The sequence below is a fragment of the Xyrauchen texanus genome, chromosome 25 (assembly GCF_025860055.1).
Source record: "Xyrauchen texanus isolate HMW12.3.18 chromosome 25, RBS_HiC_50CHRs, whole genome shotgun sequence".
Lineage (NCBI taxonomy): Eukaryota > Metazoa > Chordata > Actinopteri > Cypriniformes > Catostomidae > Xyrauchen > Xyrauchen texanus.
Window position 1 is genome coordinate 14,900,057 of NC_068300.1, and position 23,788 is coordinate 14,923,844.

Below are 23,788 nucleotides of genomic sequence, written 5' to 3' on the forward strand. Positions count from 1 at the left end.
AGAGCAACTGATTATATCAGACAGATTAGAGACTCCTATTAGTGCTCAAAACGTATATTCCAATAGCAGTTATTCTTTCTTGGCATATTGCTCCTTTCAAGGCATTATGGGTTTGATTTGACAGAGCAGACAACAAGATCAGTGATATGCATAAAATTAATACCTCTTTTGTCCAGGATGAAACACTTTCTTTCTCTCCCTCTTTCAGGTTAGCTCTCAAAAGTATCCAGTGTGCTATAGTGAATAAGACAGCTCTCACAGTCAAGATGGAAAATGTATTTTCTCTTTATCTGTAATCTGCAAAATTGTAATGCATTTATCTTTCCGCCAAATCCAGAAAAAAGTTTCCCTTTTCTTTTCTTTCTTTCTTTCTTTTTTTGTGTGATGCAGTTAGATAAATGTCTTATATGTATATTGAGCTACAGTATGAGTCACACAGAGCTTGTCATGCACACTAATCAGACAAATGACCAAAGAGGTATTTTGCTTATTCGTAGCTAGTTGATGGTTGTGATTTGTGTGAAGTCACCATTAGGGTGATTAGTGTTACCTATGGTGAAGAAAGAAAGCCTGTTAAATTTAGGTCATTCTTCTATTCAAATGTACTTTACAAAAGTGCAGATTTATGTGCAATAAGAAGTACTGAGGAGAATCCAACATGCCATATGGCTATAAGACATGATATATCTGAACTTAAATAATTAAGAACAACGATACTTTAATCACAGATGAGTTAAGTTTACTTGTAGCTAGTAAACTGTACTTAACTAATTATGTTCACTTTACTTGAGCCAAATAAGTATGTTTACTTAGAAAAAGCATGCAAACCGATTGCCTTCAAATACCTAAGTAAGGTCATCTTGTTCGATTTTATAGTGATTTTTTCGTGAGTCATGTTTGCCAAGCGCCACAGGAAAAGTACACAAGTTGAAATGTTTAAATTGAATTAAAGACACAACAGGTTATATTTGATGCAGTTTTATTTGTTGCAACAAAAGTGCTATAAGTGTGTTATCAAGAATCATTCCCATTTAAAATAATGTGGCTGAATATGCCTTCGTCCAAACAGACACACATGAGACAGTAATGCCTTGCTCCCTTCAGAGTACACACTTCAAGGGCACTACCTTTCGGAATGAGTAGTGCAACATTTCAGTGCTGTCATTTTGGAAAGCCATACATCTAATCAAATTAGTGGACTGGAACTAACTGTTGCACAATATTTATATTGGCCTATATTAAAAATAATAAACAAATTTGTTCAAATGTTCTAAATGTCCATAAATATCCATTCTGAATTTATTCTGTTAAAGTCCAATAACCAACAACAAAGGCTCAGCCATTGAAAAATCTTTAGATGTTGTTGACCTGATGCTGTACTCAATACAGACTCACAAGACCAAGGGCTGATAGATCACCTCATCATTATATCTTTAACTGTGTAACTTGGTAGAATGTTGATTCTCCCCATGCATCTCCCATTCTCTTTCTCTGTGCAGATGTGTCACATACACCGCTTGGAGGGTAATGAACCTGTTGACTCATTCACCTTTGATATCACAGCTCATTTATAAATGATTCCTGACAAAGACAATTAAAGAAAAAAGAGCTAGAGAGAAAAAGGGAGAGCAAGAGTGTTTTAATGTGTGTATGTGTGTCAGAGGAGACTTGTAGCATTGCAGTTGTTCCTGTAACAGCAGTGGTCAAGCTCAACACACCCATCCAATCCATCAGCCTTCATTCATTCATCGCCAATCCATCCATTCACACAATCAAACCTCTGAGGAGGGATTGGAAAGATAGAGAGACTGACAGAGAGAGGGAGGAGAGAGAGAGAGAGAGAGAGAGAGAGAGCACCACTGCTGCAGAAATGGAGAGAGGAAGGGGTGGAGGAGAAGAGAGATAGAAGAGAGAGAGTGTGTGTGCATCAGAGCTGCCAAAGAAGAAAGAGGGAGCGCTAAAGCCATACAGAGAGAGAGAGAGACGAGAGTGAAGAGGAGAGGAAGGTGCTGTTCGCTCTGATTGCATGTCTCTCTCTCTCTCACATTGACAAGGTGTGTGTTCTGTTCCATCTCATTTTATTTCTCTCACTTACACACACACACACACACACACACACACACACACACACACACACACACACACACACACACACACACATACAGCCGTGGTGCTGCAGAGACACAGAGGCATGCTGTGAGATCGAGCAGCATCATCCGGACAGAACCCACAACATCAACGCAGCATCGATAGCTTCCGTCAGCAGTGGCAATCACAACAACCTGAACCAGGGAAGACAGCATCACAGGTATGACAACAGGCACAGACATACACCTCTCATGTATTTTATACACAGACGCAAACACATACACAAGTGTTTGTTCGGTAAGAGTTATCACTCGTACAGCTGGTCTTACTTGTACTTGCATCAGACAATACAAAAGACCCATGAATCCTGTTTTCGCCTATCTGTCCCTCTGTCAGATATCAAGCTGGGGACCACAGAGTGTGCGGGCCGGCCAGAGGCCATGCGGCTGGTCCATAATGCAGAGAAACAGTCTTTTTCCTTTAAGAATTGCTCTGCCTTCCAGTTTGTCAAGAGGAAGGTGAGTTTGAGTGTTTGTGAATTCGTTGCAGAAATGATAAATTGAAAACGTACAATGTTGAAGGTGATGTGTGTAGTTTTGATGTTCAAATACTTCCTCCTATACCAGCTCAATAAGCAGGGACAACTATAAGTAAGCTATTCATAGGTTGATTGCCTCAAAATGTGGTTTACTGTAGCTCTGTGGAATTTTCAAACATTGCTCTGTTTGTTTGAGCATCCCAACCAGTCCAACATAGCAACTTTGGCTCAACCAATAGTGTGAGTTTGGGTCAGGATTATCTGTCTAATGGAAGACAGAGGAGTGTTTAGGATAGTTGTTTAAAAATCATCCCTTTCATCTGTCCACTGTCCTTTTAATACAAGTGGCAAAAAAAATAGAAATAAAATAATAAAAGGAAAACTGCTATTCAGATTGTTTCAGTTGTTTCAGTTGTTTCAGTATAACTTTTTGAGTTGGGTATTTTGGGTTTTGTTTTGGGTTATAGGCAGAGGTGGGTACAGTAGCCAAAAACTGTACTCAAGTAAATGTACAATTTCTTGAAAAAAATTATTGCTCAAGTAGAAGTAAAAGTAATGATGTAAAAAATTACTTAAGTAAGAGTAAATATTTTAAAAGGCAATGGTGACTATGACTGTCAGTCCCTAACATTCTCTCTAACATCTTTTAGGTTCCACAAAATACAGAAAGTTGCACAGAATGATGACAGAAAAATTAATGGATGGTTGAACTATCACTTTAAGGACGCTTGTCAGATTTGGACAAATCTGTCAATTAGTAGAGAAGTTTGGAAACCAGTTTCTAGTAATTATTATGGTGAAAAATGTGAACAATATTCCACAGGCCCAATCTTAATGCTGAGTAAAAAAGAAACCAGAATATGCTTTTATTATACCTCTGCTATTAAACAGTGCTTTAAAGTCCTTTTTAGTCCACCTAAAGTTCTTAGTTCAGTTAAAGTATTTTCAGTGTAGAAAGAAATGAGATTAGTTCTGTACAGTAAGTGTAAACTGCATCTCATCTCTGTATTTTGAAGCATGTAAGGCTTATTTTACTTCATAGCTTGTTCTCTGTTGTCCGTGAGAAAAACGCACCGTATCTGTCAAACGTAAAGTTGCTGTGTAGTGTGCATGCGCAGAGATAAGCTCCAGTAAACAAGCACACGTGATCAGCATAGCAAAAGCCATTTACACTTAACATGGATGTTTACATTGATTTATACACTAGGCACTGATATAAAAATGTATACTTAGAAACTGATGTCATAAGAGAACATAGTTACAGAATCACCCTGAAAATGACCATCACCACAACACAGACAAGCTCACATTATCACAATTGCCAAAACTCACCGCAACAAGTTTTCTTAAGTTGGAGCTGCTATTCTAATCTTGAAATATCTGTATATAAGGCATTGCGTGATGAAAGAAAGTGTTTATTTTGAGCGCTTGCTGCTGCTGCAGTGATGAACTGGACTCCAGTGATGGAAAAAATCTCTCAATAAACTACACATTTATTACGAAACGTATTTAATTAATAAACCAGTAATGTAAGGAAAGGAACGTTGCTCATTGTAAAAGTACAAAAATAATCATAAGAAATGTACTTGAGTAAGAGTAAAAAATACCTACTATTAAACCTATTATTAAAAGTCAATTTTCTCCAAAAATGTACTCAAGTAAATGTAACAGAGTAAATGTAGTGCATTACTACCCACCTCTGGTTATAGGAGACAATATGTGATTTGCAATTCAGTCCAAAATCTGACATATTAGCACACAAACACACACTAACATGCTCAGCAGATGGGGTGTCAGGGAGTGACTCAGTGAGAAGGTTTGGTTGGATTATTATGTATTTATGTGTGACTATGCCCTGAGAGAGAGAGAGAGAGAGAGAGAGAGAGAGAGAGAGAGAGAGAGAGAGAGAGAGAGAGAGAGAGAGAGAGAGAGAAAGAATATTCTGGAGTGCCAACGTTGATGTTTGTAGTTTTATCTTGCTGTGTGTTTAGCGTTAACACACGGCTGGTGCCATAGCAGCGTGTCAAAGGAGAAGAGAAGAGGGCTTAAAGGGATAGTTGACCTAAAAATTAAAATTCTCTCATCATTTAATCACACTCATGCCATCCCAGATGTGTTTGACTTTCTTTCTTTTGCTGAACACAAACAAAGATTTTTAGAAGAATATTTCAGCTCTGAATGTTGGCCAGAACTCTGAAGGTCCAAAAAGCACAGAAAGGCAGCACAAAAGTAATCCAGTGTTTAAATCCATACCATCAGAAGCGATGAATCAATATTTAAGTCGTTTTTTACTATCAATTCTCCTCCCTGCCCAGTAGGTGGCGATCAGAACAAAGAATGCAAATCGCCAAAAATAATGATGAAGAATATGGAGTGAATGTGGAGATCGATGGCTAAAAATGACTTAAATATTGATCTGTTTCTCACCCATACTTATCATATCGCTTTTTAAGACATATATTAAACCACCAGAGTCATATGGATTACTTTTATGCTGCCTTTATATGCTTATGGACATTCAGAGTTTTGACCACCATTCACTTGCATTGTTTGGACCTACAGAACTGAAATATTCTTCAAAAAACCTTAATTTGTGTTTTGCAGAAGAAAGTCAGTCATACACATCTGGGATGGCATGAAGGTGAGTAAGTGATGAGAGAATTTTAACTATTCCTTTAAAGCAAAAGAGACTCTGAGTGCTAGTTAACTTACCTTTGAAAATCCGATCCAAGAAGTGTGAGAGAGAGAGGGGAAGAGAGCAGGGGATTCAAATTGTTGGGAATTTTGTGAATATACAATGTGATTATGTATGTAGGATATAGAGAAGTATTTACCTAATTTCAGGAGTTTTTAGTATTTTCTTCTCCGTCTTTCTAAAAAATATATATATAAAATGTTTAATCAAATAGAACTATGAGAATATTTTTATTTGCCAAAAAAAAAAAACTTTGGCAGAGGTATAAAATGAAGTGAGAAGTGGAAATCTCTCGGCCGGTGTTCGCCCTGGGTTCCAGGATTTCCTGGGGCCCAGAAAATTGCTTTTCACTCAAGGGATTGAAGTCATTAAATACACTACAAAGAAGACATATGACCTCCAGCACAGTCTCCTTTAGCCAGTCACTGGTGACTTTGGAAACACCTTTCAGATTTCACTGTTTTGCTTGTAAAGAGAGACAGGAGTATTTGCCCTGACATGCTGGTTCTATTCAATCTGCCAGTACAGGAGCAAATGAGCAAATGCACAAATGAGCAAATGCACAAATTGAAAATTCTAATTCCTGTCTTGAACAATAAATGGTTCAGGCTGTTATTACATTTATAAATGGGTAACACTTTAGAATACTGTATCTTACTTAATGCATAACTAATAAGGAATTACTGCAGAACTAATAAGTAATTCTTCATTAACACTTAAGTCACTACTATTAACTACTAAGGAAGATGTGTTAACTAATCAGTATGTAATAGCATTTTATAGTTGTGTTAAGTAACAATTAGCTAATCAATATCTATTGAATTCAGTCATGCCTCCTGATTAACTACTTTTAATTATCTACTAATTCAGCTTCAGGAGAAATAACTATTGAATAACTACTAATGAACAGTCGAGTAATTACAATACTGTTCCAGGTTGTAAGTAATTCCCTCATAATTATGTGGCAATTCTGTATTAATTAATCATGGGTTCCCTGCATTTTCACTTTAGAATACTGTTCCAGGTTGTAAGTAATTCCCTCATAATTATGTGGTCATTCTTTATTAATTTCTCAGGGGTTCCCTGTATGTTCCCTTCCCCTTAGTCATTGCCTTACATACAGGAATAATTTACCCAAATGTAATGTGATATGTGCTGAGGAAAACAAGAGACATACACACTATACTGTATATAAATCATAAACCTACCTGAGGTAAGTTGGCTAGTCACTTATAGTGGGGATGGGGTTCCATTCCATTGTTGATTTCTGGTAACAGACCACACTCACAAAGCAATTGACCATACAGGTCAAAACTATTAAATTCGCTGTAATGACTCATTTTGGGAGTGTAGTGATTCCACGAAATGCATATTGCATTTCCATAGTAATAATAACATTAGAAGTAAGGAAGAAGAAATGGCCACAACCTGAATATTGTAATGGCTAATTGTTACGATATTATTGCAATTAATTGTAATTAATCGACTGTTCATTAGTAGTTATTCAATAGTTATTTCTCCTGAAGCTGAATTAGTAGATAATTAAAAGTAGTTAATCAGGAGGCATGACTGAATTCAATAGTTATTGATTAGCTAATTGTTACTTAACACAACTATAAAATGCTATTACATACTGATTAGTTAACACATCTTCCTTAGTAGTTAATAGTAGTGACTTAAGTGTTAATGAAGAATTACCTATTAGTTCTGCAGTAATTCCTTATTAGTTATGCATTAAGTAAGATACAGTATTCTAAAGTGTTACCCTTGATTTTAGTGTGATAAAATCGCTAACTAAGATTAAATGGGTTTAACTTATTACATTGTCATGACAACAAAGTTATAATATTGGATATAACTGTACACACATAGGGTTGGTATGTGATTTAATCACACTAAATTCATGTTATCATGTATAATGTTTACATACCAAAGTCTGCTATCAAGGGTCAGACAATATAACCTCAACATAAACAATTCTCATCAAGTACTTCCAAGTAAAAAAAAAAAACTGGGCTACGCTATCCACATTCATTTTATAGCTCTATATTCTTACTTTTATTTTTAGTTCTACTATTTTTAGTACTATAAAGGAGAAAGATATGAGCAATAAAACTTTTATTGGGTATTCCATGTCCACACCAAACATATTTATCTTATATGTTGTTAATACAACATGACATGTTTCAATGAATTTATAGAATCTTTATTTATTTGACTAATTATAATGTATTGACACAAAAAGTGATTTATGTGTATTTACTGTTAGGTTCGCAGATGGATGCAGAACCCAAAGATGGATTTGGAGAATGTCCAGACTAAAGGTTTTCTGTCTTCATGTCCAAAATGTCAAGAAGGGCAGGATCTGTGGTACACACACTTCCCTGCACCGTACGGCTGCTGCTACTACAGTCCCAGAGGATACTATCTCCCTCTACCTCCCAGCCCTCCCTGTCAGCCCAGTGCCCCATGCACGCACTGCCAGCAGGACAAAAACAACACATGCAAGGTGGGAAACAATTTGTCTTTGGTTTCCCTATGTTTCAGCTTTTCTGTTATCAGATAATTGTTTATTCATCCAGCAATCCATCAAACTATCCATACATGAATCCTTCAGGACAGGGGCATAGGAACAATCAGAAAAGTGTTTGGGACAATTTATGAATCTTTGCGTATCGTTGTTAATTAACATAACATTCGGCAAATAGTCCTGATTGGGGAAAATGTATGTAAATGAGCACTAACCATATTCGGGTGTGCAGTGGCCGTTCTATCTTACTTGGTGCCCTAGGCGAGATCTTCCAATCGCATTCTTGCGAGCCAGGGGCGGGGTGGCACAATTCAGGGCACCTTCCTCCCATCGCGATTTTGCAAGCTCTGTGTGGGGGCGGCCTGGCAGGTACCATGTCATGCCACCCTAGGTGCCTGTCTGCGGGTCTGCATGTTCATTCAGTTTACTGCCTATTTAACTGATAGACATCTGAAGTTGTGGCAAAGTTATCATTTTACATAGTCGGTTACAATTTGTTTACATTTTAGTTAAGCTAAACAAAACTCTTAATATGTAATAATTGTATCATATTCTCAATAAGTGGGGGGCATGCCCCCCCAACCGCCCAGTTTTCATTATTTTTATGTCTCTGCTTCAAGACCTACTACACAAAACTACTATTGATGTAATATTTTCCCATTTCGCTTGTTTATTCTTATCCTATGTGGTGCAAAGCTTTTAGTCTTAGTGTGCCGTAGAGACTCTTAAGAGGCTGAGCATGTTGTCTTTTCATTTAGCAACGCTAAACAGCATCTCACAAATGGCCTAGGTTAGTTGTATTGAGCTCTCTCTCTCTCTCTCTCTCTCTCTCTCTCTCTCTCTCTCTCTCTCTCTCTCTCTCTTCCCTACAATTGCTCCCCACATTGTCTGATTGGCTCCCAGGGACAGTGATTATTCGAAATATGACGCAGAGCTCAGAGGGAGTCTGTATCGCAATCAACCCTACAAAGGGAGAGAGAGAAATCTCTGCTGTGTAGCCTTAAATGAATATTCTGGGTTCAATACAAGTTAAGCTCAATCAACAGCATTTGTGGCATTTTATTGATTACCACAAAAATGTATTTCGGCCTGTCCCTCCTTTACTTTAAAACAAGTCAAACTCTGGGTTACAATGAGGCACTTGGAGGTGAATGAGGCCAATCCGGAATAGTACAAATATTCACTTTTTCAAAAGTATAGCCACAAGACAATATGTGTGTTAACATGATTTTAGTGTGATAAATTCGCTTACTAACGTTTTCTGAAGTTATAGCCAATTTTTACTTTTGTTGTTAAGAAAAGGAGGGACAGGTCAAAATACATTTTTGTGGTAATTAACATTATGCCACAAATGCTGAAAAACTGAGCTTGAGCTGTTTTGAACCCACAATATTCCTTTAGTGCTGTTACCATTTGAATGTGTGCATACATTTTAAACTCAGTATATTCAAAATGCATGTCTGGTTGTTCCTTACTCTCTTCCCTATGCTGCTCTATTTTGCAACACTATAACTACATTCCATTAATATAAAACATTTGTTAAGTCTTTAATAAAAATGTTTGTTATCATCTGTATAGTTGTTTTAAATATGCTGATGAAAAAGGCTGTGTTGTTGCATTGTATATATGGTTAATTTGATAATGACTTGCCTACTAAGGCTTTGCCTTGCCACATCAGTTCTCAAATAACCACAAAACTAATGCAAGAGCTGTATTATTCATGAATTTTGAGTAGGAGCTATACTGAGAGGCTTGCATACCAAGGTTAGGTTTGGTTAAAAATATATATGTCCTGACAGGGAGAATGGGAGAGTAGAGAACAAAATATTATGAGAGCGAGAAACGGCAAGAGCAATGACACATCATTTTCTGTCCAGTCACTGTCCTGAAGGTGATGTTATGTAATATACATCAGGGTGAGAATGATGAGAATCGCAGGAGCAGCAACTACTATGAATAGTTGAATTCATTAAACAGCCTGAGCCATATCTGATTCTGCTCAATCTCACTGCCTGCCTTCATCGTTACTGTCAGACTGGATCTTTCCCTGTGCAATTACACTAAATTGCTTTTAATAATTACTGCTTAAGTTACAGCTGAGGTGATTTTGGTGTAGTTAAAGGGATAGTTTACCCAATGAAAATTCCATCATCATTTACTCACACTTATGTCTTTCCAAACTTGCTTTTTTCCATGTACTACAAAAAGAGAATTTTTTAAGAATGTTCATTCTGCTCTCTTCCATACAGTGAATAGGGCTAGAGAACAGGGACTATCAAGTTCATTAAAAGACAAAAAAGGACCATAAAAGAATAATAAAAGCACTATATTCCAAGTTGTTATTCATTAAAACAAATCTTGCTTGTCAGCTGTGGTCACCATTTATTTTCATTGTATGGAAAAAAGCAGCTTGGACATTATGCTATAAATAAATATGTATGTGTATACAGAAGAAAGAAAGCCATACAAGGGTGAGTAAATTATGACTTATTTTTGGGTGAACTATTCCTTTAACATCCTTCCAAGCTGCTTCCCCAGCAACCTGGAAATGTGATGTATCTGTATTTTGTTTAATTTATTTTGTATTATTGACTTTAAAGATGGAACTTGATCATGTTTTACTGTAAGAATTGCCTGGAAGGATTTTTATTTCACACCCTGTGAAAATATGGAGAGCAGTGGGGCTCCTTCTCACTCTGCATGAGGGTTTGTGTGCTTGTTTGTGTTTGTTCGTGAAGTTAATGTGGCAGAAAGATGCAAGGAGCGGGGGTTGTACCAATGACTCATCCATCGCTCATGAGGTCTGCGTGTCACACAAACACACACATGCATCGCCAGGTTTTATATTGCCAGGTTTCACTGGGTTGAACTGAACATAAAGTTTGATTGGCCACATTGCTCTCGGCTTCAGATTGAGGGTGTGCTTCAACAATGTGGCCTGTAAAGAGATCTTCTGTGATTTATGTAAAGTCCCCAAAAAATAATGATTGTATATAAATAAAATGATTGGCTGTCATGGTGACAATATAACATCTGATTGGTTATGATAGAGTCCACTGATTGAATTTGGTCATATGAGGAGTACATTTTTATCTCTTTTGAGATAAAAGCCTTGAAGCATACCTTTCTTTGAACTCTATCAAATCTAAGTTGCAAAAACAACTGGTTCTGCTCTTCTGCAACTTTCTGTTGACATACTGATCAATGCAACTTGATTCAATTATAATTGGGTGATTGAGTCACCACTTTTGCCAAATGACATCATGTGGTTCCTTACATGTTTTGCGGAAGTTTGGAGGTGAAATGTCCAATGAGTGGAGCTATAAGTGAGTAAATATTTCTCCCAAACACTTGGAAGATTAAAGGGATAGTTCACCCAAAAATGAAAATGTTCTCATCACTCACTCAAACTCATGCCATCCCTGATGTATATAACTTTCTTTCATCTGCAGAACAGAAACTAAGATTTTGTAGGGCCATGCAAATGCATACCAAAATTTTGAAGCTCCAAAAGGACATAAAGGCAAATAAAAGTAATCCATACTATCACATAGTCTTATTAAACCAGTGGTTTAATAAATGTCTTCAGATGTGATATAAGTGTGGGTGAGAAACAGATCTATATTTAAATCCTTTTTATAAATCTTCACTTTCACTTTCACATTCTTCTTCTTTGGCTTTTGGCGATCAACTTTCTTTGTGCATATTGACACCCACTGTGCAGGGAAGAAAATTTAAAGTAATGCAAATGTTAAAATGTTTCTCCATTGTAAAATGTCTTTGATCAAGTCAAGTCAAGTGGTTTTTATTGTCGTTTCAACCATATACAGTTAGTACGGTACACAGCAAAACGAGACAACGTTCCTCCAGGACCATGGTGCTACATAAAAACAACAAAGGAACAACATAGGACCACATGAGACTACACAACGAAATAAAATACCTATATAAACTACCTATATATACCTATATAAAGTGCACGTGCAAACATGTGCAAAAAGTACAGGACAGTACAACAAATTACTGACAATGAACAGGACAATAGACAGTGCAGCGCCGACCAGTACTCAGTAGTGCAAAAAGATGACAGTTTCTAAAAATGTAAACATAACATACTATGAGATAATGTTCTATGCACATAGCAGTTATTGAGGTAGCAGACAGTTATAAAGTGACAGTAATTAAAGTGCAACTCAGGACACGTGTGTGTCAAACCAGTCTCTGAGTATTGAGGAGTCTGATGGCTTGGGGAAGAAGCTGTTACACAGTCTGGCCGTGAGGGGCCGAATGCTTCGGTACCTCTTGCCAGACGGGAGGAGGGTAAAGAGTTTGTGTGAGGGGTGTGTGGGGTCGTCCACAATGCTGGTTGCTTTGCGGATACAGTGTTTTTTGTAAATGTCTTTGATGGAGGGAAGAGAGACCCCAATGATCTTCTCAGCTGTCCTCACTATCCTCTGCAGGGCTTTGCGGTCCGAAACGGTGCAAGTCCCAAACCAGGCAGTGATGCAGCTGCTCAGGATGCTCTCAATAGTCCCTCTATAGAATGTAGTGAGGATGGGGGTTGGGAGATGTGCTTTCCTCAGCCTTCTAAGAAAGTAGAGACGCTGCTGGGCTTTCTTGGTGATAGAGCTGGTGTTGAGGGACCAGGTGAGGTTCTCCGCCAAGTGAACACCAAGGAATTTGGTGCTTTTGACGATCTCCACAGAGGAGCCGTCGATGTTCAGCGGAGTGTGTTCCTTATGATGCCATAAGTTAGCATTATCGGAGTAGTATGGTCAAATTTTAGTGTTTATAAACTGATTATCTGCCCTTTTACCCGTGAATTGTGTGAAAGGGAATAAATGTCATTGTTGTTTTAGCACCTCTAGTGTTCATTTTACAAGGAAACTTCTGTGATGCATACTACGAGCCATGTAAAAATCATCTGCCCTTTTACCCTAAGAGACTACGTTGGAATTGCAGAAAATTTTCAGTTTTGTGGTACATTTGCATTACAGCCCATCACAATGCAATGAAGACTTTGTAAAGAGACTGTTACTGAAGGATGGGGCAGTTAAAAACTGTATTGGACCCGACAGAACACTCTGCTACTCATTTCACTTGTTTACATAGAAGTTAGCAGAGGGCACAGCAGAGATGTGCTCAAATTTGCTGATACATTTCTCATCAAATTCTTCCAAGACCAAATTACCAGAGCTAAGCTATCCACATTAATTTTAAAAATCTTATTTATGTAAACTATTGTCTCATTTCTTTCTCTTTGTATTCCCCCTAAGTAATTTCAGGGGAATAGCTGAGATAAAATTGATATTCACAAAGTCTTTTAAGTCTCCTAAACCATGAAAAAGTAACCTTTGATCTATAAACTGCTCATCTGGGCAACAGGACAAGCAGAACAAAGACAAACAAAACAAACAAACAAATAAATAAAGACACCAACACACTTCTACCATCCCCTGTCCACAATCCAGTGCATGTGTCATTAGTTCCTGTAATCTTAAAGCTGTTTTTGATGTCAGACACTGGAATTCCAGAGCTTTGACTCCTCACTTAAACAAACGAATCAACCAAAAAATGTCCTCTCCCTGCTGAGTTGTTTTGGACTTTGCATTTATTAGCACTCGTTTCAAGTACAAAACAACAAAACAGCATTTTTGTTGAATAATTTAGTAGGATTATACAATCATGGCTTTCATATACCGTGGACCAGTTAGCAATGTACTTACTTATTTCTGACTGTTCACGCTACAGCCCTGGCATTGTAGCCCTTTGTCCCCAATGAATCTCTGGTTGGGGTTAATGAGGCTAATGGTTACTAGGTTCTGGGGAAAATACATACACGATCTGGCCACACAGAAGTATTGTCACTAAAGTACTTAATGTGACAATAGCGCTGCGCTGGTCCAGGTGATTCATTATATCTGTATTGGGCCCCGAGTCTTTCGGTGGCCAAGAACTGTGTTGTTGCATGCTAATTCTCTGGCACTGTGCCAGTCAAGTGTGGATCTGAGCCAAATTCCCTTTCACTTTTAAAGCATGGGCCAGCAGTGTCAGCTGGGTAGAAGTTCTTTGAAGGAAGTTTGTGACCTTCAACTACTTTATGTATTAACTGTTATCATGGGGAAGTTGGTACAGTGGTATATTTAGAAAGACGCTGAATCATTCTGTAGTTATTCCTAAATCGCTCTAAAACCTGCTAAAAGCCAACACTGCGGAATAATAGAATTTAGTGTGTGTGAGTGTCCCCAGATTTTCCTCAGATGGGAATGTCCTCAAAAGTAAATAAATGTGAAAAAGCTGCAAAAAATGTTGAGGTAGGGTTAGGAATTGGGTTAGTGCTGGTCCATGTAAAAACATCAAGATTACTTGGTTTATTAGCTTACTTATTTAGATTAAAATGTATAGAAATGAACAAGGAAAAGTGTACTGTATATTTTATGTGCAGCGACTGGTCACCAGGGTCATAAATTAATGGACTCGTCCACCGAAATTGACAAAATTGCATTAAAATTCTTCTGTTTTGTTAGTATCATCTGATATATTTGATTCCAGGCCTAGTTAATATACAGTAATATCATACAAAATATGAGTTGATTTAATTTTATAGGTAATAAGAATTACTCAAATTGAAAATGTATTTTAATAAATTTATTAAAAATATTTTAAAGTGTGTTTGAAAGACATACAGTGTTTGTATATGGTTAAAAAAAACAATCTGTCCAAATTAAAGTAGAAGTGCCCCTGAAAATAAGTTCCAGAAGGCAAATATTGTTCCTTAATAAAAAAGTAAATTTCTGACTGCTGGTCACCATTTATTTTAAGCTTTTAACTATACTTATCACCTTTTTGCCATCACTAGTTAATTTTAAATGGTCCTTTGATGTGTTTTTTAGTTGTTGTTTTTTTTAAACTACATGAATAATAATTATAAAAGCATTAGCAAAATGCTGTTTAAAATTGTTTTAGATGGAGCACCGATTGACATGTGAACTTCCCAAAAATATTTCATGTCAACTACCTGGTCCCATTTGTGCCAAATCATTTTTGTTATTTTTATATTTCGTGGCAGTTTCCTGGTGAAATAAACACTAGAGGTGCTACAACAATGACTTTTATTCACTTTCACAAAAATGATGAGTAAAATGGCAGATTACCAATTCATAAACATTTTATTTTCTCTCTGTTCCTCACACAATGCTTTCTTATGACATCAGAACCCTTTTACTATAGTGCATGACTTGTAAGGCATGTTTGCATTGAATAACTAATTACATTTACAAGCTTGTTCAAACGTTGCACTTGCAAAGAGAAGGGCTCGGGTACAAAGTAGCTTGAAAAACACGCGATTCAACAAGTAAGCCAAAAGTGACATAAAAGCATCACAAAAAGGTGTTGGTGCTTCAGCAATTGTGTTTTTAATAACATATTTGCTTTCATGACACTATTGGTTAGGTTTAGGGTAGAGGGGTAGGTTTTGTAGATTTAAAGACTGGATTACCCACACAACATCAAGGGAAAACAAAAGACAAATGAAAAAGGAAAAGGACTTGAGCATGTCAGAAGTGTTTGTTTCCAGCTGGAGTAATTCTATACAAATTCTATGTAGGCTGATCCCATTGTAGGGTTTTGGTCTAATCTCCTCAAACAGATTTACAGTATGAGATTTTCTCTCCCTGGCAACATATACACACATAAACAGACACAAACAACCCTCAAGACTTTGTAAGTAATGGCTTTGTATTGACTGGTAAGTCTAGAAGATTTCAATACAATGGATGTGCAAAGTCCGGCAAGAGAAATGTCAACTCACGCACTTTTAGGAGGAGAGAAGAAAAGAGAAGGGAGGAAAGGAAAGTTGCTGATTAACCATTTTTTTTATCTTAACATTTTCCTAAAAGTGCACTTACATAATCGTCAGCTTTTGATGTTGAAGTATTTGTGATAGTCTGGGTGACTGTGCACAAGACTAGGCCCAAAGAAGAGGTAGTTACAGTTGCAAGATCACTTTTCCCTGGAATCTGTGCTGCATCATTGGAATCAAGGGCCAAAGAGCAATGTGTGTGCGTAAGTGTATCAGTGTGTGTCTTTCTGATCATTGTGGATTATAGAATAATCTTGTGTCGGTGCAATGACGTCTTTTCTCTGACTCTTGAGCTTTTATCAGCTGAATTTAGCCTGCATACAGTTGTCCACTGAGACTTAATTTAATCAGTATCTTTGATTCAAATTTAGATTTGCTTCTTGTTCTGACCTTTAGTCTTTAATTCCTGATACCATACATTTGTTTCTTGTAGCTCTTTACAGCACTATAAATCTGAGCACTACAGTGGAAAGCACATGACAAAGAGTTCTAGCAACGATGATAAAATGTTGGATTCTATTGATAATTTGAGGTGGTATAATTAGTATGGATTTTTAGAAAACCCTACCCCCAAGTATTCAACTTCAGCGTGCAACTTGTCCCTGCACATTTCTGCTTTGGACAATGTCCAAGCGATCTGACATAAAAAATAAAACAAAAATGAACAAACAGGTGAAAAAACAAAACAAAAACAAAAACAAAAACAAAGACTTGCATTGATGGAGGGCCCCGAGTCGTTGTTGAGGAGCCTTGGAGGTGGGCTCTTTTCACGTAGGCCAGAAAGCAACAACCTATTAACCAAAGTAACAAGCTAAACGCAAATCAAAACACCTTAGGATCTACATAGCAACTCCATAACAACCACCCTGCATTGTGGAGGTTACTATATGTGGACCCACACCACTCACGTTTTCCTCATAAAATGTACAATTTCTACTCATATATGTTTACTTGCACACTGGTGTGGTGTGGTGGTTAAATATCTGAGGAGGCAACCATATGGTTGTAGGTTCAAATCCTGCTGCAAAGAATGCCATGAACTTTTGTAACTATGGCCTTGGGCAAGATCCTTAACCTTAGGTTGTTCCATTTATTAGTCAAGTTTTGGCCCTTTTGGTAGAATGACTTAACTCATTTGTGTTTTTCAACAGGTGAGAAAATGGAAGATGCTCAGTCAACACCACAGTGATAATAAAGTAAAGGAGGCAGAGCCAGAGATGCATATGATCTGCCCCTGGACAATGTCACCCCTACTGGGAAGCCCTGTACTGCAGAAATGTTGCATCTGCAATGGACCCTTCATAACTTATGGGAATGAGGAGGCATGGCAACCACGTCAACGCACACAGGTTTGCACACAAACTGTCACAATCCCTTGTTGCCTGCCCCGTGTTTCACCTGTCACCTCTCAATAACTACAATTCCCACAATTCCCGGCCCTCATCACTGCCAGCTTTCATCATTGTTTTCACCTGTTTGTCATTTGATCTTCATTACCCCTCTGTATTTAAGCCCGGTTGTTTGTTCAGTCTCTGTCGATCGTTGTTTGTAGATGTTGAATGTAGATGTATGTTAATGTCACCCTTGCTCTCCGTTGATGTTAATCCTGTCTTTGTAGTCCTTGGATGTCTTTCGTGTTTTTGTTTTGATTTTCCCATCGTGGATGTTTTATTTGTTCCAGTCATGTTTGTCCTATTATTTTCAATTAAACCGCATTTAGATCCTCACCCCTCGTCTGCATTCGTCTGCCTCCACCTACTAACGTTACACAAACACTTGTTCTGTTTTAGTATAAAAATGTTACTGTTCAAAATTAAGATACAAAGTATTTGGACATTTTCTGGTTGTCAAACTTGTTAACATTATAAACTACACCTGTGGTTCCTCTGCTTGGGAACCTGTGTGACTTTATACATTCACTACAATTGAACAGTTTGTTACAAGAAATTGCAAAAATAGCTGAGTAAAGTGAAGTTAGTTCTTTGAAAAGCTCAATCATCATTTGTTTGCATGTAATGATACTTAGTTTAATTTTCCGTATCTAATCCAATTAAATTAAGCCATTTTAAATGCAGATCAAGTGTATAAATACTTTTTGGGTCCACCGTATTTTACCAGGTTCACACATTAGGCACACACATAAAGTAGTGAGGTCTTGAATCTAAGACTTCATACATTTTCAACACTCAGCCCAATACACAAAAGTGACCTGTGTATCCCTATATACAGGTGAAACTCGAAAATTAGAATATCGTGCAAAAGTTCATTAATTTCAGTAATTCAACTTAAAAGGTGAAACTAATATATTATATAGATTCATTACAAGCAAAGTAAGATATTTCAAGCCTTTATTTGATATAATTTTGATGATTATGGCTTACAGCTTATGAAAACCCCAAATTCAGAATCTCAGAAAATTAGAATATTGTGAAAAGGTTCAGTATTGTAGGCTCAAAGTGTCACACTCTAATCAGCTAAACACCTGCAAAGGGTTCCTGAGCCTTTAAATGGTCTCTCAGTCTGGTTCAGTTGAATTCACAATCATGGGGAAGACTGCTGACCTGACAGTTGTGCAGAAAACCGTCATTGACGCCCTCCACAAGGAGGGAAAGCCTCAAAAGGTAATTGCAAAAGAAGTTGGATGTTCTCAAAGTGCTGTATCAAAGCACATTAATAGAAAGTTAAGTGGAAGGGAAAAGTGTGGAAGAAAAAGGTGCACAAGCAGCAGGGATGACCGTAGCCTGGAGAGGATTGTCAGGAAAAGGCCATTCAAATGTGTGGGGAGCTTCACAAGGAGTGGACTGAGGCTGGAGTTACTGCATCAAGAGCCACCACACACAGACGGGTCCTGGACATGGGCTTCAAATGTCAAACGTCTTACCTGGGCTAAAGAAAAAAGAACTGGTCTGTTGCTCAGTGGTCCAAAGTCCTCTTTTCTGATGAGAGCAAATTTTGCATCTCATTTGGAAACCAAGGTCCCAGAGTCTGGAGGAAGAATGGAGAGGCACACAATCCAAGACGCTTGAAGTCCAGTGTGAAGTTTCCACAGTCTGTGTTGGTTTGGGGAGCCATGTCATCGGCTGGTGTTGGTCCACTGTGCTTTATTAAGTCCAGAGTCAATGCAGCCGTCTACCGGGACATTTTAGAGCACTTCATGCTTCCTTCAGCAGACAAGCTTTATGGAGATGCTGACTTCATTTTCCAGCAGGACTTGGCACCTGCCCACACTGCCAAAAGTACCAAATCCTGGTTCAATGACCATGGTATTACTGTGCTTGATTGGCCAGCAAACTCGCCTGACCTGAACCCCATAGAGAATCTATGGGGTATTGCCAAGAGAAAGATGAGAGACATGAGACCAAACAATGCAGAAGAGCTGAAGGCCGCTATTGAAGCATCTTGGTCTTCCATAACACCTCAGCATTGCCACAGGCTGATAGCATCCATGCCACGCCGCATTGAGGCAGTAATTAATGCAAAAGGGGCCCAAACCAAGTACTGAGTACATATGCATGATTATACTTTTCAGAGGGCCGACATTTCTGTATTTAAAATCCTTTTTTTTATTGATTTCATGTAATATTCTAATTTTCTGAGATTCTGAATTTGGGGTTTTCATAAGCTGTAAGCCATAATCATCAAAATTATATCCAATAAAGGCTTGAAATATCTTACTTTGCTTGTAATGAGTCTATATAATATATTAGTTTCACCTTTTAAGTTGAATTAATGAAATTAATGAACTTTTGCATGATATTCTAATTTTTCGAGTTTCACCTGTATATGCATACATTATATATATATATGCTGTATATACATATACATTTTATAAACCAAGCAAAACTGCAACTGAACTCGACAACCAGTGATCACCATGCATTTTCGTTGGAGGGGAAAAGAGCAGCTTTGACATTTTGATAATAACTGCTTTTGTGTTCCACATGGGCAAATGTCATGCAAAAAGTAATTTAAATTTAAAATCAACAACAACAACATGAGCGTGGGTAGATGATGACAGAAACTGTGGATGGTGCAACTTAATTGGACTAACTATTTTTAGACAATTGAATGGGTGATTTCTGCCACATCGTTTTAGACAAACACTGTTTTTACCTTTAATAATTGTACAACCTAATTAGCAAAGATGACATGTTTTTTTGGAATTTGCATTCAGAATTCATTTGGCTCTGCACACAATCAGCACATGCAGATTGCACAGCAGATTTCTAAAATGTCTACTAGTATTACATGTGTATAATCTGCTTTGTCCTTTTCACTTTTCATTCTTTCTTGGTTGAGCTGCTGTAGCCATGTAAAGTTTAGACAGTTTTATCTTAGCTGTTTAATATTTGTGGTTTGCTTAGTGTAGGTACACGTGCAAAGATGCCAATGGTATCCTTCATATATTTTAGCATTCTGTTAACACAGGCTCCTTGGGGGGTCTTGGTGGGGGTGGGGTGGGGTGTTATTAATTAAGTAGATTTGAAGAATTGTTCTCTCTCTCTCTCTCTCTCTCTCTCTCTCTCTTTCTCCACCTCTTATTTTTCTTTCTCTCTTGCTCACCTCAGAAGGGAAGATTTCTGCTTTGGGTACAAAACTGTATGCCAGATGGTTTCATTTTTGCTAGTCATATATTAAGACAAATGTGACAGTCCATATGAAAGTTAGAATTTAGCTGCAATGTCTGTGTGTGTGCACATGTGATAAAATAAATTAGATTCTAAATGTGTTCAAATACTTCCCACTGACTAATTTCTTTCAGACAGTAAATCTGATGTCCATTATTAATGAAGCAAAGTCCTACTTCTAATATTGTAAGGAAAGAGATGTGGAGACATCCACATCTCTGATGCAGGAAGAGAGAATAAGGAAGTATTTTTAAATAAAATATTAAAATGCAACTAACCATAAAACTGTGCATAATTATAAATATAAAAATAGGTTTATCAACTTTTAAAAGAGAGGAGAATACACTTCCAATATCTTTTCTATACCAAGTCTATACCAAAAAAATATATATATATATATTATACTTGGTAATATAGCCATTGTTAATACAATATTTATTGTGTTACATTGGTAAATCGTACTTCTGCGATGTTTATGTATTCGGAAAAAAATAATAAAATATTTGTAATTGCGCCTGTGCAGTTCAAACTGTGTTTGGTACTGTGTTGAAAGACCACTTGATGTCCAATGTAAAAACTTAAAACCTGAAGCAAAATTAGTGGAGAACCAATATTCTAAGGCCCCATTCGGTCATTAAACTTGTGTGTATACTGTAGTTCATAAGAGACGTGCAATACTAACACAACAAAAGACTGTTTTCACTGAAGACACATTGCGCTGATCTACATAACTCTTTCTTTTCTCCAGGCAATGGACCTTTACTACCATGGAGACCCCGAATCTGATTATTGCTATTTGTCTGATACCAGTAAGTCCTTCTTCTGTCTTTTTCTCAGCAGACTTTTCTTTCATTAATTCATTGCCTTATATCAGTACTTTCTCTCTCTCTTTCTCTTGGCACCTCTTTTCTCATTCACTCACACTTTCTCTGAGTTTTAAGGATCTATCTCTGATAACTCCACTGCACTTCTCATTTGAGTTAAAATAATAATAATAACAATTCCTTACATATATATAGTTCTTTTCTAGTCACTCAAAGCACTTTACATAGTATACGGGGAATCTACTCAACCACCACCAGTGTGCAGCGTCCACCTGGATGATGCGACAGCACACACCAACTATTGGTGGAGAGGAGAGAGTAGAGTTATAGAGCCAATTAATGGATGGGGATTATTAGGAGGCCATGAATGAGAAGGGCCAATAGAGGGAGTTTGGCCAGGACACCGGGGTTACACCCTACTCTTTACGAGAAGTGTCCTGGGATTTTTAATGACCGCTTAGAGTCAGGACCTCGGTTTAACATGTCATCCGAAAGACGGTGCCTTTTTACAGTATAGTGTCCCCATCACTATACTGGGGCATTAGGACCCACACAGACCACAGGGTTAGCACCCCCTGCTGGCCTCCCTAATACCTCTTCCAATTGTTGTGTTAATCTCTCTCTCTCTCTCTCTCTCCCCGCCATTCTGCTGGTTTAAGAATAGTTTATAATCACCTTAAACCATGCAGGCTTAGACTAGAAACTTTAATAACTATTTTGGGCCTGTGCTCAAAACAGCACTTCTGTTAAATCACTTCAAAACCATACAATGACAAACACCCAATGACACCAGAAAGTGCTGCTAGCTCACCATGCAGATTTATCAAGCTATTGTGAACATGTGTTTTTTTTTGGTTGACCTGATCCTAACCCTGATAAAGAATAATGATTTCATGTATAAATTATTGGTGCTGTTAATGTGGATGTGTGCAAGGTTTTATAAATTCCATACCATGAAATTACTTTGTATAATCAGTCATTTAAAGGTTAAAGGTGATGATCTTATCTATAAACAAAAATGAGGTACATGGGAAAATACTTCAAAATAATTGATGACCTTGGATTAAGGGCTGGATTAAATGTGCTTTCTCATTTTTTTATTCTGAAGATAGGGGAATTTTCAATGACATAACTTAATATTTAAGTAATCTCATAAATTTGCAATGCGGTACTGTAGTAATTATTTGGCACAATACACAATAAGTTTCAACTGTAGCACATCTTTAATATATGGGTGCATATTTGTTTGTGTTCATTTTACATTGCTAATACACCACAAAATCTGTCTAACTGACATCACAAAGGTTATTTTTGACAGAATAGAATCTCACTTCTGATGTGTTTCTAACTGTTATATGCTGCAGTTTGTCTTGAGGGAGTCATCACAAGTGTATATGTGTGACTTGGGTAGACATGTATGCGTGTGACTGAATGAAATTGCATAATGCTGTAAAACCATCATATAATTCAAGATTACATTAGTATAATTTTTGGGATTTTACATAATCCCCATCTTCTAACATAAATAAACAAAGTTTATAGACACTTAAGGCTGAACCTTTGTTGATCTCTGTATATCGTCCATCCTCTCCAAGACCCCTTTTCAGTCACACACACACCACTTCTCACTTACACAAAGAATGAGAAATAAAGAGAGACAGGAACCTGAATGAAAAGGGCACAAGGTAATGAACTGAGAACTGAAAGTTGAGAAGTTTCAAAACTTTTCATAAATCTGAGACCTACAAAGAATATGATGTATGAATGAGAACACAGAAATCATACTAGAGTAAACTTACATAGTTATAGTAAATTACTTTTTACTTACACCTATATCTAGATGTACATTAAAGAATGACTAAGAGTCATTATATAAACTATAATCAGTGTTTGTTGAAAGATGACTAATTTAATCTCTTAATCTGCACAGAAACCAAAGATGCATACCTGTACATTCCAAACCTGCATTCCAGATCACTTCAGTTTAAGTGAACATGCAGTGTTTAGTACAACACTTGTGTTTTAAAAGGGTCATGACATGCCTTTTTTTATTTCAATATGTTCCTTAAGGTTCACTTGTAATATTAGTGACGTTTTCTGCAAAAAAACTGTTTGTAAAACATGTTCATTTTCCACACTCATTCTGACCCTCTGTCAGAAACACTCAGTTTGGTTGCTGCTTTCGCACGGTGTGATCTGCATTCGTACTGCTGTTTACCAGCAATGAAGGTCACTCGGTCTATCCACAAGTTTTGAGTACCTTCTATGCTTCTATGGTGAACTCAAAATCCCATGCTGCATTGTAATGTAAACAATATGGTGACACTCGATCGCATCTTATCTATCATAATCCATCATTACAAAGATCTAAAAACCACATTATATGTTTGATAATATATAATTTGACCTTCAGTGCACCTGCTGTGATATAATCTGTCCTCCAGTGCATCTGCTGTGAAGTGTAATGTAAGATTTTTTTTTTTTAATTACAGTGGCATTAAAGAACTCATGCTGGGAGATCCGTTAGTACAGGAGAAACTCATGAACGAAAAGGTTAATGGTAGCTAAAGTCGGGGCCTGGGTAGCTCAGCGAGTATTGACGCAAGTTCAAATCCAGGGTGTTC

General features: G+C 37.3%; 1 protein-coding gene across 3 annotated transcripts in view; it reads left to right on the plus strand.

Moving 5' to 3' along the window:
* The first annotated feature begins 2,009 nt into the window (after positions 1–2,009).
* Positions 2,010–23,788, plus strand: part of sgk1 (serum/glucocorticoid regulated kinase 1) — a 32,584-nt gene continuing 10,805 nt past the window's right edge. The window contains exons 1-5 of one of the 3 annotated variants that reach the window (XM_052090887.1): positions 2,010–2,308; positions 2,485–2,606; positions 7,591–7,830; positions 16,864–17,061; positions 21,089–21,149. In XM_052090887.1, coding sequence (XP_051946847.1) covers positions 2,529–2,606; positions 7,591–7,830; positions 16,864–17,061; positions 21,089–21,149 — 577 coding nt within the window. In that variant the 5' untranslated portion in view covers positions 2,010–2,308; positions 2,485–2,528. Of the gene's footprint in view, positions 2,309–2,484; positions 2,607–7,590; positions 7,831–15,811; positions 15,916–16,863; positions 17,062–21,088; positions 21,150–23,788 lie in introns of those variants that run through there. The other 2 variants (XM_052090889.1, XM_052090888.1) reach the window with 2 other exon arrangements.